Source organism: Centruroides vittatus, unplaced genomic scaffold (genome assembly GCF_030686945.1).
Source record: "Centruroides vittatus isolate TY-2023 unplaced genomic scaffold, ASM3068694v2 contig_876, whole genome shotgun sequence".
Lineage (NCBI taxonomy): Eukaryota > Metazoa > Arthropoda > Arachnida > Scorpiones > Buthidae > Centruroides > Centruroides vittatus.
The window spans coordinates 181,396-202,147 of record NW_027122568.1 but is presented as its reverse complement, the minus strand read 5'-3'; the positions used below and the strand labels follow the sequence as shown (position 1 = coordinate 202,147).

Genomic DNA, 20,752 nt, shown 5'->3' with positions numbered 1-20,752 from the left:
TAGATCATCTAATTTTATTTACATGCCAACTAAATTTGTTGAGATGGTTAGTATTTAAAAATGGTTTTTGGAATATTTCATATTGAACAGATTGCAAAACAGGAATTTACATGTAGTAATTATTATTGCAAATGTTAGACGGTAGAAAATATACAGAATTATTTTGTATGTTTCTTTTGATGTGCTATTTTGGACATGCATGCTATAGTTTCCTATTTCATCCATATAAAGATATTTGCTACACCATATTTATTCTGAATATAATAAATTTGACATATACCAGTTTTGTGCATTTTTTATCATTCAGTTTTCCGAGTATTCTTTTTAATTTGTTTATTTGCATACATACTGTTACATGCTTTGTTACTAATCATCCTTTGTTACTTACAAATTATATAAATAATCATCTACAAAAGAGATCATTTGTAGATTGATTATCATTTGTTTGTCTTCAGATCAAAAATTCAATGATTTCTTTAGCTTCATTATTTGTACTTCAATATTAATTAACCTAATCATAACATCATAAAATTAAGCTTAATTTAAATTTTAGTTTAATGACCAAGTTAATTTAATAAAAATTAAATTGAACATTTAATAGAACAGGAGTCCTTTTATCATAGTAATGTTTAAAATATTTTAAATAAGAATTTATTTATTTATTTTTACAATTAAGCAGAAAAGTCCCAAAAGACAATTGATATCTACCTGCAAATTAACAATTTTACAAAATAAATATAACAAAGGAAATAAAAAAACAACAATTAAATAAAATTAAAAATTTTATAACACATTTTTACATTTTAATTTAAAACAAGAAAAATTAAGAAATAAAAAATTATCAAAATTATTTAAATTTCAAGAAATACAATAAAAAAGAACCTTTCAGATACACTCAAATGAAAAAATGGAGTAAACACACAAAATGATTAAATATTAGAATAAATATATTTTAAATTTGAGTTAAATTTATTTAGATTTGAAACAAGTATGATATATTCCAGTATATTTTACCATACTGTTAAACATTATTGATTTAAAAAAAAAATAAACTGTTGATTTTAATGTTTAAGAAGGTGAGACATATAAATATAATTTAAAAAATAATAAAATGACTCCTTGAAAATTATTAGCATTGTATCTTGTTGATGATATAAAATTGAATCAGTTATCAAAAAGGAATAACTACAAAAATAAAACTGAAAATAAAAAAAAGGAGATTTACATATGAAATTATGAAAAGAATTTTATATTCAAGTGGATAAATTCTTGCTTTGGACTAGGCAAATTGGTCTTAAATGTTAATTATAAAATAATTAACATAATATTAATTGCCAGTATTAAATGTAATAATAAATCCATTAATAAAATAGGAATATAATATAAATTATATAAATCCAGTCCATATTTTAAAGGATATATATAAATTATATATATCCTTTAAAATATGATTCAAATCTAAAATCCTTAAGTGCTGTAACAATTTGTTTTCCTTTAATTTATTTATAATTTTTGTTGCATGTTTTCCATGGTTATGTTGTTATTAGCAATATCAATTGACTTCCTCTCCCAGCCTGCATGGTTCTCATTCTTTCAGTTCATTTGGATCATTTAATAGAAAGGTTAGTAAGTTTATTTACAATAATAATAATATTTTGAGGTAACTAAAAACAAATAAAACCATTAAAAAAAGTATAGTTCTCTGTTTTCTTGAAGATTAGACCAAAATATTCCACTTAAATCTTAATACGTTTGAGCCTTTTAGTTTGTCTCAGAGATATTGGATTTAAGTGGAAAATTTTGTTTTGATCTTCAAGAAAGCAGTGACCTGTATTGTACATGTTAGGAATATTGGAGAAATAAATTTGGCTGATATTGAAAAAATAATAACAATAATAATAATAATCTGAAGATAATAAATAATTTTCATGATTTGTTGGGATCCTTAAAAAAATTGTCCAATTTGTTTAATAATTTTATCCAATATTTTATAGTATGGTCGGACCAGCCCAGGAATATTTGCAGAAAGAGATTTGCTACTATCAGATTTGAGTAGAGTTTATACACATAGCTATCTGACTGAAGAACCTATACAGGGATATTTGAGACGACCAATTGATCCACGACCTCCGAAATCTCCTCAGTTTCATAGGCCTCCAGGTATATTAATATTTATTATTTGATTTATTTAACTGTTTTAGCTACTTGTTGATCTTATAATATTTGCAAATTTTTAAATTATAAACTCATAATTATGTTAATTAAAATAATTTTCAAATATTGAATATTGCACAAGAATTCAAGTGAACATTTCAAAGTTGGCACTTTACATTTATATTTTTATTTAATAAGGTAATGAACAACTGAATAAAATTAAACCTTTAATTTGCAGCATGTAATTTACATATGAATAAACATTTTTAAATTTATGACTTGATGATTTCAGAATAATATTAGAATTTAAAAATTCTTTATTTAAAGTAATTACATTCTGAGATGATGCAGACTCTATGTTTGAGTCATCTCAGATGTTTAAATTAAAACTGTTTTTAGTTTTTATTTAAACGTGGTGTCATCTTAGACTGTAATTTATTTTAAAGAAATCTTTAAAACTTCAAAATTTATTTACACAAATGTTTCCATATTATTATATTTTCAAGAATGAGAAGAAAACACCTTGGTATTTCCAGCAAACAAGTAAAATTTAATAAAATAAAAACGTTTTCGACTATTTTTAATAGTCCTCTTCGGTTAGACTCTTTAAATTGAAAATGGAACATAAAATAGAATGCTTCTTTAAAAAGAATTAGAACAAAAATAGAATGGCAGCAATTAAATTTAAAATAATAAAATAAAAATAACATGAAATAAAAGTAACATAAAAATAGTACAAATTAAACAGTAAAATAAAACAAAGCATTAATATAACTAATTGTTGTAGTAAAAAGATTTCCATGCACTAGAAAGACTATCAGCATCTCTATGGTTGATGCAACCTTTGGTATTATGCACCTTGTAAATCTCGAGTTTTTCAATGTATTTAATAAGATGTTTGTTGGTGGCAGTCTTAATTATAGAAGCTTTATCCCAATAAATATTGATATCTTGTTCTTTTGCGAAGGCTGCCAGTACAGTACTGTCCAAGTGTTTAGTAATTGAATATTTATGCTCCTGCAACCTATGGTTATTACCTGGTAACGTAATGGTTATTATGATACCAGAACGTCAAACCACGCATTCATAATAATGACATTATAATGGCATGGGATAACATCACACCTCCCAGCTGTCTGTTGGAAGCGTTAAAATATGGACCACTGTTTGCTCCTGCTCCTCAACCAACCCTTGATATCATTGTGCCTAATGTTGAAATGATTATTAAGGAAATGAATCCTACCAGTCAAGAATACGTACGTTGGAAAACAAGATTTCGCACAACTAAAGAAAGAATTTCCAAGAGTACACATTTCCACAATTGCATTAAAAACGCCAAAGAATGGCTACATACAAATAAGGTAGTGCTTATCAAGGCTGATAAGTCCAAAGGAGTAGTGCTCCTTTGGACTTATATAAGGTAGGCTTATCAAGGCGAATAAGTCCTCCTTAAAAGAGATTCCTACAACCATAAATTGCAGGATTACATCAGGGACACCGAATGCCAACGTGCTCCTGACAAATATTTAGAATCACTACAACAGAGAGTTAAAAAATTCATTTCAACTCCCTTAGCTCACAAGTTACGTATGCCTAACTCTGTCGTACAAGCACCAAGAACACCGAGAATCTTCGCCTTTGGCAAAACCCATAAACCTAACTGTCAGATACGCCCTGTTACAGAAAAATGTGGCTCCCCTACATTTGAACTTGAGAAACAACTTGTTAGATTTATCCAACCGCGACTTCAAGATCACCCGTATGCTATTAATTACTCTGTTCAACTGGTGGATAAGCTCAGAAATATTAGCCTAGAAGACAATGAATTTATGATCGTAATGGATTTTAAATCATTATTTCCATCTATAAAATTACCACCTTGTTTTTGCGAGATAAGAGATTTCCTTTTTACGAATGTTAATAATGCTACAAAATTTCATGAACACATATTAGAACTCGCACACCTAATTTGTTATACTTCGTTTTTTGCATTTGAAGGCAACACATATTTACAACAACGAGGAGTTCCAATGGGGAGCCCAATATCCCCAGTATTATGTGAACTAGTATTACAACGTTTAGAAAATACAGTACTGCCTATCTTCAACAACAACATAATTTTATATGCAAGATATGTGGATGATGTGTTCATCATTTGGAGGAATATTAATAACGCTAGCGAGTTCCTTAACAAAATGAATAACAACCCATATGGTTTGACGCTATCATTGGAACAAAAAAGTGAGCTGAATGTAAACTTCCTGGATCTATCCATCACTTGTAAATTTGGTGAAATATGGACGAACATTTATCGAAAGCCTAGCTATCTACCTATTATTATTCCAAAGAATTCATTCGATCCCAGCAACTTTAAACATGCAGCCTTTAGATCTTGGATAAAGCGGGCCTATACCCACTGTACAAGTATTTATGACACATATAGAGAGCTAAATTACATACGCACAATAGCTGTACAACAGGGATATCATTTACGGGAGATTAACGCTCTTATTGATAAATTTTGTAATCCAACAAATAAACATCCTACTACTACCAACCAGGACCGAAAGGTAGTTCTCAACTATATTCCTTTCCTACATTCCATCTTAAGAAAATAGCTCGCAAGAACAATGTTAAAATGATCTATCAACGTAATCCTATGATTTACAGAATTCTACGGAACAATAAGTTTAAACTAAATCGAAACAACACATCAGGAGTATATTCAATTCCATTAACTGACTGCCGTTTTAATTCAGAGTTAGTTTATGTTGGTGCTATCATGAGGTCTTTAAAACAGAAGTAGCAGAAGCATAAATATTCAATTACTAAACACTTGGACAGTACTGTACTGGCAGCCTTTGCAAAAGAACAAGATATCAATATTTATTGGGATAAAGCTTCTATAATTAAGACTGCCACTAACAAACATCTTATTAAATACATTGAAAAACTCGAGATTTACAAGGCGCATAATACCAAAGGTTGCATCAACCATAGAGATGCTGATAGTCTTTCTAGTGCATGGAAATCTTTTTACTACAACAATTAGTTATATTAATGCTTTGTTTTATTTTACTGTTTAATTTGTACTATTTTTATGTTACTTTTATTTCATGTTATTTTTATTTTATTATTTTAAATTTAATTGCTGCCATTCTATTTTTGTTCTAATTCTTTTTAAAGAAGCATTCTATTTTATGTTCCATTTTCAATTTAAAGAGTCTAACCGAAGAGGACTATTAAAAATAGTCGAAAACGTTTTTATTTTATTAAATTTTACTTGTTTGCTGGAAATACCAAGGTGTTTTCTTTTCATTCTTTTATATTCCAGTAAGTGTTTTATTTTATTATATTTTCAAGTTCATTTAAAATGACATTTACATAATAAAGATGAATAAAGTGAATACAGTAGAGAATTGTTAATCCGAATCAATTGGGTACTGGGGTTGTTTGGATAACTGGTTATGTACGAAAAAATATATTAACCTGTTCGATGTTCAAATTTTTCTCAGTTGCGTGTTGCTTCGTGTTGAATTTTCGTCAATTTTAAGCCTAACGAAAATTTTTATAATAATAATAGAGGCTATTGTATCGTTAAAAATTATTTCTTTATTTTGTACAAACAAAATAAATATATTGAAGAATATAAAAACATGAAAAATATACTTTAGAAGTAAATCTAGTATCAAAAAAGTTCGATTCAGCACGACACAGTCTGACTGAAAATCGTTTGGATAACCGGCGATTAGGATTACCGGGGTTCGGATTAACTACTCTCTACTGTAATGTGAACAGAAACATATATAAACTGTTTATATGAAAATACAAAATCACAAACAACCAAACACCTTAAGTTGCTGAGAAAATTTAATAACTAACAAACGTTTTCAGCCAAATCTGTTGGCCATCATCAGGTTAAACATATTCGAATGCAAACACAAAATGGAACAAAAAATTTAAATACAAATAAATAAAATAACGGATAAAATATACATATAAGAAAGTAAAAATTAAATATAAATAACAAAAATATATAAAAAATATGTATAGGTTAAATAAATAAATATTAATAAACTACACGAAACTCTAATAAATGCAAGAAGTGCATTTATCAATAAATTATACGAAATTCTGACAAATACAAGATATGCAGTGATAACAAAATCAAGGCATTAAATTAAGAGCTATCAAACCTCTTAATTAAATATTTCCATGCCGAAGGCAACCCTTCAGCATCCCTGGCATTAATGCAGGCATTATGTAATCTGCTCTTAAATATTTCAATTTTTTCGGCGCAAAACGCTAAAGTCGGTGAGTGTACAGGTTTAATGATGTCTGCTTCACCCCACTTGACTACCGAGCCTTCAACCTGCGCCATCTGAGATAGAATTGTGGCGTTAGATCTTTTGCTGATGTTGTATTTGTGCTCCCTCAATCTAATCCCTAAGCTTCTATTAGTAACTCCAATGTAGTTTTTATTAATGCCTAGTTCTTGGTTTTCATAAGGAATTTTGTACACTCCAGCCATTCTTTCTTTATCAATACGGTCTTTGTCGTTCCTTAATAATTTGTACAAGTTGGGAGCCCTCTTGAAAATTAACTTGGTATTTTTGCGGGCTGAGATTTCCTTCATGATAGCTTCTTTCTTTCTGTCATACGTGAACTTTGTGAATTTGCGGAAATCCCCTCCTTGAGCTTTTGTTTTGTTATTCTTGTAGTTTTTGATTAGTGCGGTTATCATATCCGCCCTGTACCCTAGAGTTCTAGCGATATGCGATATCCTGTAGATTTCTTTTTGTCTATCAACCACACTACTGCAGTAGAGAAAAGCCCTGCGAACAAGGGCACGGAAAGCAGCCATTTTGTATTGGTAAGGATCATTCGAACGCGATGGAATGTACAAAGGGCTATGCGTTGGTTTTACGTACACTTTAGTGATCAAATGTCCTTCCTTGAATTCGATGTCAATGTCTAAAAAATGTATCCGTGAGGAACACGTCTGTTCAATCTTTAGCATGAGGCCGTCATCGTTGTTGTTGATTCTATTAATAAATTCCTCGATTTTCCGGTCATTTTTCCATATTACAAGGACATCGTCCACGTATCTTTTAAAATACATAATGTCATTCATGAAGCCACAAATAACACTCTTTTCTAACCTTCTCAATACAAGTTCACACAACAATCCTGACATAGGACTTCCCATTGGGACTCCCCTTTTTTGTTTGTATTGACGGCCATTAAAAGCGAAAAAAGATTCATAGCAGACAAGGTTAGCTAGCTCTATCAAATCATTACTGTAATTTGCCAAATCTGGGCTTTTGCTGTGCATGAAATCCAAAAGCGCTACCTTGCATGACTCAATTTTTATAGAGGGGTATAAGCTCTCGTAGTCCATTACGGTTCCAACCTCATTATCCATTAAAATTAGATCTTGTATCTCATTAACCACATCCCTGGGATCCTTTGCCACATATACGTTATTCTCGAGCTGAGAGGTGAGAAACTTATGTAATCTCTTTTCAAGAAAAAAGGTTGGTCCTCTGCATCTTTCAACTATGGGTCTTACTTCCTTGCCCTCTTTATGGGTTTTGGCAAACGCAAATAATCTCGGCATACCTGGCCTAGGATTCCGACAATTTTTGAGAAAAGGTAATAAATTAGTGATTTTAGCTTTTTCAAGTTTCTTAACTCTTCTGTCGACGCTATCGATAATCTTTTCGTCAACACGCTCGCATTCGGTTTTCTTAATATAATCATCCAAAGCGTCATTATACGTTTGCCTTTTCATGATGACTAATGTTTTGCTCTTGTCCGCTCTAGTAGTAACCAAATCGTTTTCTCTAAGCCAGCATTTAGTAAGTTTGATGTATTTACCGGCATCACATCCTTTCCTCCAAGCCATCCGGTCTTTAATGACAGTTTTCCATCGGAGGTATTCTTTTTCTAAAGGATCTAGCCCAGATATTCCTCTTTCTATTTCTTGAATTGACGCGTCCCAAGAGTTTGAACTTTCAGGGACATAGTTCGGTCCCCACTTTAGAAACTCCATGATCTTCATCGAGAAACGATTTGTTACTACTAGAGCGGACAGAGCAAAACGTTAGTCATCATGAAAAGGCAAACGTATAATGACGCTTTGGATGATTATATTAAGAAAACCGAATGCGAGCGTGTTGACGAAAAGATTATCGATAGCGTCGACAGAAGAGTTAAGAAACTTGAAAAAGCTAAAATCACTAATTTATTACCTTTTCTCAAAAATTGTCGGAATCCTAGGCCAGGTATGCCGAGATTATTTGCGTTTGCCAAAACCCATAAAGAGGGCAAGGAAGTAAGACCCATAGTTGAAAGATGCAGAGGACCAACCTTTTTTCTTGAAAAGAGATTACATAAGTTTCTCACCTCTCAGCTCGAGAATAACGTATATGTGGCAAAGGATCCCAGGGATGTGGTTAATGAGATACAAGATCTAATTTTAATGGATAATGAGGTTGGAACCGTAATGGACTACGAGAGCTTATACCCCTCTATAAAAATTGAGTCATGCAAGGTAGCGCTTTTGGATTTCATGCACAGCAAAAGCCCAGATTTGGCAAATTACAGTAATGATTTGATAGAGCTAGCTAACCTTGTCTGCTATGAATCTTTTTTCGCTTTTAATGGCCGTCAATACAAACAAAAAAGGGGAGTCCCAATGGGAAGTCCTATGTCAGGATTGTTGTGTGAACTTGTATTGAGAAGGTTAGAAAAGAGTGTTATTTGTGGCTTCATGAATGACATTATGTATTTTAAAAGATACGTGGACGATGTCCTTGTAATATGGAAAAATGACCGGAAAATCGAGGAATTTATTAATAGAATCAACAACAACGATGACGGCCTCATGCTAAAGATTGAACAGACGTGTTCCTCACGGATACATTTTTTAGACATTGACATCGAATTCAAGGAAGGACATTTGATCACTAAAGTGTACGTAAAACCAACGCATAGCCCTTTGTACATTCCATCGCGTTCGAATGATCCTTACCAATACAAAATGGCTGCTTTCCGTGCCCTTGTTCGCAGGGCTTTTCTCTACTGCAGTAGTGTGGTTGATAGACAAAAAGAAATCTACAGGATATCGCATATCGCTAGAACTCTAGGGTACAGGGCGGATATGATAACCGCACTAATCAAAAACTACAAGAATAACAAAACAAAAGCTCAAGGAGGGGATTTCCGCAAATTCACAAAGTTCACGTATGACAGAAAGAAAGAAGCTATCATGAAGGAAATCTCAGCCCGCAAAAATACCAAGTTAATTTTCAAGAGGGCTCCCAACTTGTACAAATTATTAAGGAACGACAAAGACCGTATTGATAAAGAAAGAATGGCTGGAGTGTACAAAATTCCTTATGAAAACCAAGAACTAGGCATTAATAAAAACTACATTGGAGTTACTAATAGAAGCTTAGGGATTAGATTGAGGGAGCACAAATACAACATCAGCAAAAGATCTAACGCCACAATTCTATCTCAGATGGCGCAGGTTGAAGGCTCGGTAGTCAAGTGGGGTGAAGCAGACATCATTAAACCTGTACACTCACCGACTTTAGCGTTTTGCGCCGAAAAAATTGAAATATTTAAGAGCAGATTACATAATGCCTGCATTAATGCCAGGGATGCTGAAGGGTTGCCTTCGGCATGGAAATATTTAATTAAGAGGTTTGATAGCTCTTAATTTAATGCCTTGATTTTGTTATCACTGCATATCTTGTATTTGTCAGAATTTCGTATAATTTATTGATAAATGCACTTCTTGCATTTATTAGAGTTTCGTGTAGTTTATTAATATTTATTTATTTAACCTATACATATTTTTTATATATTTTTGTTATTTATATTTAATTTTTACTTTCTTATATGTATATTTTATCCGTTATTTTATTTATTTGTATTTAAATTTTTTGTTCCATTTTGTGTTTGCATTCGAATATGTTTAACCTGATGATGGCCAACAGATTTGGCTGAAAACGTTTGTTAGTTATTAAATTTTCTCAGCAACTTAAGGTGTTTGGTTGTTTGTGATTTAATTTTGCTGAGTGAGTTCACTTCAATGAAAATACAAAAGTCAATTTAATGATGTTTCTGTTCATATTATAGCCTCTCAAAAAAATAGGTTAGCTAACATAATGAATTTGATTTTTATTGAAGAAGAAAAGGAACAAGATTAACAACTAAATATCACAGGGTTGTATACAAACTGTCATGCTCATATCCTCAACCTAAATGTAATATAGGCGAAACCAACCATAAACTAGAGAAGAGACATAAAGAACATGAAGCAGCTGTATGTCTAAAATACAGAGATTCTCCATGGTATCAACATTGCAGTATTTTTAATTGTAAAATTGAATATTGAATATTAAATATTGAATATTAAAATTGAATATTAAAATTCTGTATAAAGAAAACAATATTGTTAAACATTGTGTAAAAGAACATTATAGCATTAAGAAATATGTAAATAACATAAATTTGAATAATGGAATGTCTGTCGATGCATATTGAGATAGCTTTGTCAACTATAAAAACACTGATGTAAGCTAGTATCATTATTCACTGATGAGGCCTGATTGTATTGGTGACATGCATTTGAATAAAGGAGAAAAAGTATAATAGACATTTTTTTAATTGTTAACTGTCTATATCAGGGGTGGCCAACCCTGTGCCTACTGGCACAAGTGCGCCCATAAGCAATTTATTATGCGCTGATGACACGATTCCCGATAAAGTAAAATAATGTTTTAAATTTTATTTCCAATCAATTTCATGGTCCAGCTTTTAAGCAGAATTTTCTTGAAATTACTTATTACTTATTTATTAATTGAAATTTTCAAGTAATTATTTATTGACATATTAAATAACTCTCTATATAATAAAATATAAGTACTTAGTTCCACTACAAAAAATTATTATTTTATCGAATTCTATAGAATTTTAGTGCCATCTTGTATGTTTTTATTTTATTACTACTGATTGTTCTGCCATCTATGAGCCACATATGTCACTTAGTCAGTGACAGTTAGTGTCATATGAGTGTTGTCATTAAAGGTTTTGTGTTGTATACATTATATTGTAATTATGAAATACAGGTATTATAACCAATTCATTTATTTTTTGTTAAAAGTTTCTTTTATTACTACTTTATCTTATTAATTTAACAATAAAAAATACTCAGTATGGTTGAGGCAGGTCCTAGTAAACAATCACGTTCTTACATTTTCCAAAAAGATTGGGAAGAAGAATATTGTTTTGTGGAAGTAAAAGGAAATAGTGTATGTCTTCTGTGCAATTGCACCGTAACTACTAAGATATATAATATTGAAAGACATTTTAAATTAGAACATGAGAACTTCGATAAAAAATTTATGCCTCATAGTGCTATTCAAACTGAGAAAATAAATAGTTTAAAGAAGAGATTGTTGAGCCAACAATTATTGTTCAAAAAGGTAACAGATAAATCAAAAAATGTAACTATGGCATCATTTAAAATAGCACATTTTTTTGCGAAGAACAAGAGATCATATTCAAATGGGGAATTATTTAAACAAGCTTTACTTATTGGTACCGATTCTCTTTTTTGATACTTTTTCTAATAAGCCAGAAATAATTAGGGCAATAAACGATTTACAGTTGTCATGCAATACAATAATGTAGATGTTTGAGGGAAGAGAATGTTCCAGAAAAATATGTTAGGCTCATCAAGGAAATGTACGAGGGAATGGAGAGTCAAGTTAAGAGTAGCGTAGGCACTACAGAAGGTTCTCCGTTAATGTTGGTTTACATCAGGGATTGGCCCTTAGCCCTTATCCGTTTGACCTGATAATGAACACATTGGTTGTGATGTGAAGTGTGGTGCTCCATGGAATATGCTGTTTGCAGATGATATTGTGCTATGTGAACCTTCCAAAATCAAGGCTGAGAAGAAACTGGAAGAGTGGAGGAAAGTTTTGAAAGAAAGGGGCATGAGGATTAGCAGAACTAAAACAGCTTATATTGCTCTGAATGGCAGGGATGAGTGCAATATTAAAATCCAAACTGTGCCGCTTCCTATGGTTCTGAGTTTTAAGTATCTAGGGACCTTTGTCGAGATGGAGAGAGGATTGAACTCGGAAGTGCAACATAGAATTCAATGTGGATGATTGAACTGGAGGAACGTTGAGCAGTGTGTTATGTGACAAAAAAGTTAGCTGCAAACTGAAAGGTAAATTGTACAAATTGGTTGTTTGACCTGTAATGTTGTATGGGGCTGAGACATGGGCAATCACAAGAGTCCAGGAAAGAAAAAGATGGAGGTGGCAGAGATGAAAATGTTGAGATGAATCTGTCAAGTGTCAAGGAAGGATGATAGAATAAGGTTGAGGTTATTAGAGGTTCTGTTAAGATGGGTCCTTGAGCAGAAGATGCAAGAATGCAGGTTGAGGTGGTTTGGCCACGTGTAGCAGAGTAGTGAAGATTATGTTGGAAAGAAGATTGGAAAACTGGTAGTGAAAGGAAGGAGGAAGAGAGGAAGACCAAGGGTGCATTGGAAAGATATGGTGGAGAAAGACTTGAATCAGAGGGGACTTAAGAGAGAAGACGCCCCTGATAGGAAGATATGAAGGAAACATATTATAGAAGGAAACGTCAACCCCATATAAACATGGGAAAAGGCAAAGATAAAGAAGATTTGATGAGAAACTCATTAGGTGCATTGCCTAATACACCTAATGTTACTTAGCAGTTTTTAACCCTATCTTTACATAAATCAAATATTTACTCAGAAATGATACAATTTTGTACAATTTTGTAATATCCAAAATAGTAGATGGTATATATATTCGTCAGTTTAAAAATTTTTATGCATATTTTGTCACTTGTGGCAGACATCTTGGAATTTTGTCTTAAAAGTGAAGCACTTTCAAAGCTCTTCACTGCCCTAGTATTACAGCAGTTATCTTAAAAGACACTGTGGCAACTTATGTTTTAATAAAGTTGCTTTATACAACTTTATCAAACAACATCTCAGTACATTATTTTTAAATTAAAACTCATTATTGGCTATTATAATCGACTGTATTCGATAAACATAATTATCATTCAGATAGCTAGGGCTTGATAAATAATTATTACATTTAAATATCTGGATGGCCTCCAACTATCTGAGGTATTCCATGGGGGGAACATTGTAGCTTTAACATGGCCAAACTCATTCTTGCTTGCCAGCGGCGTAGCTAGGGTTTTCCAGGCCCAGTGCTGAACCAGATTTGTGGGCCCCCAAAAAAAAATTTTCGGCAGGGGTGTCCTTTTTTGGTAATGGTAATCGGGAACGTCCAAACAAAACAAGTAATTTTTTCTGTAAATTTCATCTTTTGAATTTATTTATTGCGTTTTGTGCGAGGTAAAACAAATAATATTAGGATACATTTAAATTTTAAAAACTTACTTTATGAGCTTACTGACTAGCAAAATCAGAAATAACAGAATCGAAATCAACAGAATCAGTAACTTCATGTTCAATGGGTAAAATGGCAAGGTTTGTCAATCTCAGGTTGCTCATTGTTATCGATCTCAGGTAGTTTTTAAGGCCCACCAGTGGCCAAGTGGTCTTCATACCCTAAACACTGGTAGTTTGGCCTCGCTTGGACTAGCTGACCATGTGGAGTTTTCTGGGTTTTTCCACGTCTGTAATGCCTAAATAAGGGCCGGTTTCCCATAAAAAGACCTCCCGGAAGGCATCCCGCCTAAGGCAGATCACCCAAGTGTTAAGTTCCCATAACTAAACAAACGAACAAATAAGGTAGTTTTTAATTAGCTTCAGTTTGGAAAAGCTTCTCACACAAATTGCAACACTAACTCCGATCATTAAGAAGATTCGGAGACCGATTTCTATATTCGGTACTGAATTGATCAATTTGTATTGATGAATAAAATTCAGAAGCTCCATTGGTCCATCTTGACAAATCAGGTTAAGTTCCGAAGATACAGCAACGTTAGGTATTTTTTTGTTTTGTTTACGTAAACGGACTAAAATATTTTTGTGTGGTGTTTTATATAGTGTATAACTAGATTAGAGTTGAGTTGCTTGTTTTCTTGTGTAATAAGGACCCAGCAGCTCAAGCAGCCAATTGCCAAATTTTGCTTTGTTCTAATTGCGGTGAAAAATTTTTTGGGTCTTTTTTCCTGTGATTTTGAGGCTCCTATGGGCCTATCGCTTTCCAGGAGCCTGGTGCGGACCGCACCTACTACACCCCCTAGTTATGCCACTGTTGCTTGCCCCCCACAGAACACAGATAAATAAACAATAATCATCTATGAGTCATGGCATATCTACAGTCATTGCTAAGCAGAAGCTTATAATGATATAATTCATTAAATGGAATCTAATAATAGAATTCAGGCTCAAAAAAATAAAACTAGCAGTAATATTAAATGGTATTTAAAAATAGTTTTGTCAAAAAATTTAATAAAGTGTAAATATATCTAGTTCTGTTAAATAACTAACAAAAATAAAATGTAAATATATATTGAATTGTGATAAAAAAAATAAATATACAAAATAGATTATTTAAAAAAATACTTTAAAAAATTTTGAATTATTAATTTTTAGAAGGAACAGGCAAACGAAATTTAGGTTTTAGACCAATATCAACAAAACAAGGTATGAATGGTGATTTTCTTGTTAACAGAATAATATGCATATGACTGTATAAAAAATTCAATTTATTTTTTTATTTTTCCAGGAATGCAAGTTTTAGGTAAGTTTTATAAATTAAATATTTTGTTTTTGCTGATAAAAAAGATTTAGCAGAATATCTATTAAAAAACATATATTTTAAATAGTTTTTGAAATCTAAGAAATATTTATAAGTACATAGATCCCCTAACTTTTAGAAAATATTGCTAGTGTGAGGTCGCTGATATGCGCATAATAACAGGATATCTGAGCAATTCTGAATCATAAGTGGATGTGTTTGGTACAGAGACAAATTCCACAGTTACAAAACAATTGTCTCGATTTATTGTAACTTAAAAATAAGCTTACAGCTACAGCTGTTGACAATCGATAAGCAAAATCAGGTTTTCCGATTTCTTTCTTTCTCTTGAAGTATGAAAGTCCTACTGGAACTATCCTTCTGGGTCCCTTTTGGGAAGTCGACAGCCCAAAGGCATTGATTGGAGAAAGTCCGTTGAGAAGATGAGGGGTAATCTGGTTCAGTGTTGGGATGCAGAGGAGATTTTTAACTGAGAATGGTGCCACACAATCAGTAGACAGAGGGACACGCTCCCTGTGTCCTTCATACATGAATTTTTATAGATTTTGTTTGGATCCCATATCGACCACTTTGATAGGTCGTTTTTACTCATCTATACTTTCTAATTGGTTGTCACTCATTACCATGTGTAACAAGATCTGAATCTAGATTGCAGGATGAGTCAAAATCTCTTTATTCAATCCCAACTGAAGATGGTTGAACTTAGGACTTACATTATTCTATTGTTAAAATATGAGAACTACTATTTTTTTTTTTTTTTTTTCATTCAGTTCAAACATGTCCATTTATGGTCATAGAATTTCTACCTTTTAACATTAATAGTTTTATAAAATTATTTTATAAATTGCCTTTTACATTTTTGTGTGGTTTCAGTACACTTTCAGAGCCTCACACTAGTACTTATTTAATTGAAATTATTTTATGTACTGAACCTGGCAAATGTTCTGGTCATCTGTCATTTTAATTCCAATGTAATACATTTGGCCAATTAAATTATCTATGATGTTATCCCATAAATTTGTTAATATGTTTATTTTTATAAAACTTCTTTGAAAGAATTAGCATGTATTTTATTAAGCTTAGTTTCCTACATCAGTTTAAAAATGGGACTAACTTTTTGTTAGGTATAATACATAGATTATATAACTGTAGAGATTTTTTTTATTTAAAATATACTTTAATTTATTACCTTTGTTTTAATATGAATAAAATTCACAGTATAAAACAATCAAAGGCACTTAAGATTTTATATATCATTTTTAATAAATACTACATTTCTCTTATTTATTTGTAGTGATAACTTACATATTCTTTCTGTTTTATTAACCCTTTATAGAAAATTTTATTGACCAAAAATTATATAAATCATGGAGTTCTAATTTAAAGTTTTTCATACTTTTAGTTGAATCAATTCAAGCTACAACTCCTCGACCTCATTCTCCACATATGAATAATGAAGAACCAATTGAATTAGCCCATTATCCCGGTGCACAACCACCAAAAGCTTATGAGGTACCAAGGATTGAGAGGGATGATTTTCCTGCACCACCATTTCCATACACTGATGCTGGTCAGTTACTCGATACTATATATTATATTATCTTTTACATTTCAGAGCTCAGACATAAATAAATGGTTACTCTGTTATGGTGATAATTTACAAGCATAAATCATAAATGGTTTAAGGTGAGCAAAAGATTTTGGCAGAAAAATCTAGTATTAAATTACTTTAAATTTTAAAAATAAAAACTAAGCAGATTTACATATGAGATTCTACATATTTTGCAATTTTAAAGGAAAGATGTAGAAATGATCTGATGATCTTAGTTGCTTAAATTGATGTAAGTGAATTGTTATATTTAGTAGATAAGTAACATCTGATGATTTGAAATGTTTTACTCTAATTTAGAAATATTTAGAATTTAGAAATACCTATGTATTTCTACATTAAGTATATATTTCTACATTAATCTTATTTAAAAATTATTTACTAATATCAATAATAGTTGAAGCTGGAACTTCCACAGTAGAACTTAAATTTAATTGCTGGAAAAGTGTGTAAGGTATGTTTAGGATCTTTATGTACTAGTAATTATTTTCTTAGCTACATATTTTCTGAAAATTTTAATGTTATTTTGTCATTTAAATAGTGAGAAATATTTATGTTTCTGTTACCTTTTGTTATGGAACCCAAGTTCTGTTAATTTTTTTAATTGGGAATGTTTTGACTGCCTATAGGTCAGCTTCAGCAAATAATAGTTGTAAACTTCTATAGCTCACATTGGATATGTTCTTTAAAAAGAATGAGTGTTTTTAAATTTAAAAGGTGCAAGCATATTTTGAAATAGAAAACTAATGTACAAAGAAAATGTTATAACTAAAGCAAGCAAAGATGTGAATAAAAATAAAAGTAAAAAGTATGTGAAAGAAGGATATACCCAACATATCTAATGTTATAGCTCTAATAGCCAATTAGCTAAATGAGTAAAGTCCTTACTATCCAGGACAAGTTTCCAATTATCATTGAGTAACATGGCATCATTAGTGTTAATTATTGTTAGATATTTGGAAAGGCAATAAATACAGGGTGTCTCAAATTAAACATGACATTTCCCAGCCGGCTATAGCAAAAACTATTTATCAGAAAACCATGAAAGTTTGGGAATGCTTTAATGAGATGATAGGAATTTTTTCTAGAGCAAAAAACGTTAGTTCCAAAAACCACCACTAGAGTGCACTTTTTAAGATGAAATAGTGGCATATTGGTCTGTGAGATTTCCAGACTTAAATCTATGCAATTTTTGGCTCTGGGCTATCTCAAAGATTTAATCTACTATGATTCCATTACATTACTCTCTGACATTAAGGACAGGATAGCAGAGCATGTATGTAACATTCCAAGGCATAAACTGCATGCAACCATTGAAAATGTTCTTCTACACTTTCAGATGGTAGCAGACCTTGGTGGCCATCATGTTTTGAACATGTTTTGTTCATATTAGACAGATAACTTGTGTAGCTCATTGCTATGTTCTGTATAAAGCTATAATATGCCCTCTAGTGGTGGTTTCTGAAACTAACTTTTTTGCTCTAGAAAAAATTCCCATTATCTCATTAAGGTACTCCCAAACTTTCATGACTTTCTGATGAATAGTTTATGCTATAGCCAGCTGGAAAATGTCAAGTTTAATTTAGGACACCCTGTATATATTTGCTCAAGTATCCTTATAGGCTCCCAGCCTGTATGTTTTGCACTACTGATATAGACCTCTTGTAGTAAAATAGTGAACTTTGTAATTACAAACAACAGAGTTATGACTAAGGTAACATGGTAAATTAGGTGACTTTTTTCTCTGGAATAAAAAAACAAAATATTTGTAGCATGGTAGGATGTAATACTTCTTACAGTAATATTGTTTGACCCTTTAGTAACACCGAAAGTATACACTTACAATCAAAAATCGAACCTGTTACCGGCGTTTATCCTATAGAAAATCGTCCCACAAACGTTTTCGAACTTTTTGAAGTTCTTCTTCAGGTGGAAATGGAATACTTCGGAAAAAATAGAACAACTTTCAAATCGAAAAATTTGCCAATTTCCATTCCGACGGACATGTGCTGTTGTGCGCCAATGTCAAATTATTACTGATATTTGTCAAGGAGGAGTTGCCAGGCTGGTGATAGATTGAGCTCCTCTTTCTGGTTAATGCATTTATTAGTGTGGCTCATTTTATAAATAGCCATAGCTTCTAACCATTTTATGTGCTTGCTCGGGGTGGGGCGTGGTTGCAACAATTTTAGCTTTGTCGAGTTCCGCTTCGATATCCTGGTCTGTTGCATAAATACTTAGGGCTGTAGTGAGCCTTCCATGTTGTAGATCAGCTTGGTGTTCCTTTAATCTGGTCTTTAACGAGTGCTTAGTAGAACCAATGTAGATGAGTATATTGATGATATACTTGTCTTATGGAAGAAGACTCCTGACATAGCAGTCTTTATACAAGCTATCAACAACAACCCATACATCCTCATTATAAATATGGAGCAATCAAGCACCACAGAAGCCCATTTTCTTGATATAGCCATCAAAGTGGAAGCCTGACCATCCAAATGTCAGTCTACCGAAAACCCACAGCAACACCAATATACATACCTAGGGGATCATGTGACCCATTCTCATATAAAATATCTGCGTTCAAAACCTTAGTAAAAAGAGCAATCTCCCACTCCTCTACAAAGCAAGCTCTTAACACAGAATTGGCTTATCTTAAAAAAGTCACAGCGGAGCATGGGAATCCCTCATTGATACAACATATGACCAAACAACAGCATCAACGAGCCACCTCTGCAACACAGACGAAGGATACCAACAACCAAAGACGAACAAACAAGGCTCCCTGTTACCTTCAACCCATATGTTAAAGGAATATATGGAGAAATAGCCAAGAAACAACAATTACAAATTATCTATAGAAGAGGACCTACCATAGCAGACATCCTAAAAAATGGGAAAGATCCCCCAGATCACAACAGAATGTATGGCGTATATTCTCTCCCTCTAGTGGATAACAGATGGCAAAAAGAACTCATCTACATTGGTTTTACTAAGCACTTGTTAAGGACCAGATTAAAGGAACACCAAGCTGATCTACAACATGGAAGGCTCACTACAGCCCTAAATATTTATGCAACAGACCAGGATATCGAAGCAGAACTCGACAAAGCTAAAATTGTTGCAACCACGCCCCACCCCGAGCAAGCACATAAAATGGTTAGAAGCTATGGCTATTTATAAAATGAGCCACACTAATAAATGCATTAACCAGAAAGAGGAGCTCAACCTATCACCAGCCTGGCAACTCCTCCTTGACAAATATCAGTAATAATTTGACATCGGCGCACAACAGCACATGTCCGTCGGAATGGAAATTGGCAAATTTTTCGATTTGAAAGTTGTTCTATTTTTTCCGAAGTATTCCATTTCCACCTGAAGAAGAACTTCAAAAAGTTCGAAAACGTTTGTGGGACGATTTTCTATAGGATAAATGCCGGTAACAGGTTCGATTTTTGATTGTAAGTTTTTACAGTAATTCCATGGGTAGTTTTTTTTATTTTTTCCAAATTTTTTATACCTGTAAATAATAACTAAAAATAAAACTTTCATTGATATTATTTAAATTATAAGTGTGTTAAGTTATGAAGGTTCTGGTTGATATGGCTATAGATTCAAAATGGTTTGATTTTTCACACACACTAGGATTATGCAGAGCTTAGAAAAAGATATATAAAATATAAAAGATTATAAAGATATAGAAACTATAAAAATTATAAAACAATTATCATTTTGGGATAAAATGGTCTTTATGTTTCCTTTATTCAATTCTTATTAAAATTGTTGTGTTACCATATAATGGTAAATATGCACTTTAAATATTGCTTTTACAATTTAAAAATTACATTCATTACATTGTAGTATTAATCAACCATTTTAAAATCCAACCCAAAATAACTTTTTGTAAAAGTTTAAATTACTAAAACTTAACATTTTAAAGCTATATTAAGCTTAAGTATCAATACTTTTAAGATTCAAATGGTTATCTTTGTACCTATTGTTTCAATAATAACATGGTTATTTAAGTAAATAAAAATATGCCCTATCAATATTATTATTTTAAGTAATATAAGATATAAATAATAATAGAATAAACTAATGATTGATATATAGGTCTTTGAGAAATGAACAAACACTAAATGCCAAATCTTTTCTCATGTATATTGTAAATACATGTTGCATA

The 20,752-nt window shown here is 31.8% G+C and overlaps 1 protein-coding gene across 2 annotated transcripts in view; it reads left to right on the top strand.

Moving 5' to 3' along the window:
* The window catches only part of LOC136983106 (actin-binding LIM protein 2-like), a 128,964-nt gene that overhangs the window by 72,417 nt on the left and 35,795 nt on the right, over nt 1-20,752 (top strand). Inside the window, exons 9-13 of one of the 2 annotated variants that reach the window (XM_067279741.1) lie at nt 1,548-1,622; nt 1,995-2,160; nt 14,795-14,845; nt 14,928-14,942; nt 16,363-16,530. In XM_067279741.1, coding sequence (XP_067135842.1) covers nt 1,548-1,622; nt 1,995-2,160; nt 14,795-14,845; nt 14,928-14,942; nt 16,363-16,530 — 475 coding nt within the window. The remainder of the gene's footprint in view (nt 1-1,547; nt 1,623-1,994; nt 2,161-14,794; nt 14,846-14,927; nt 14,943-16,362; nt 16,531-20,752) is intronic. The other variant, XM_067279742.1, reaches the window with a different exon arrangement.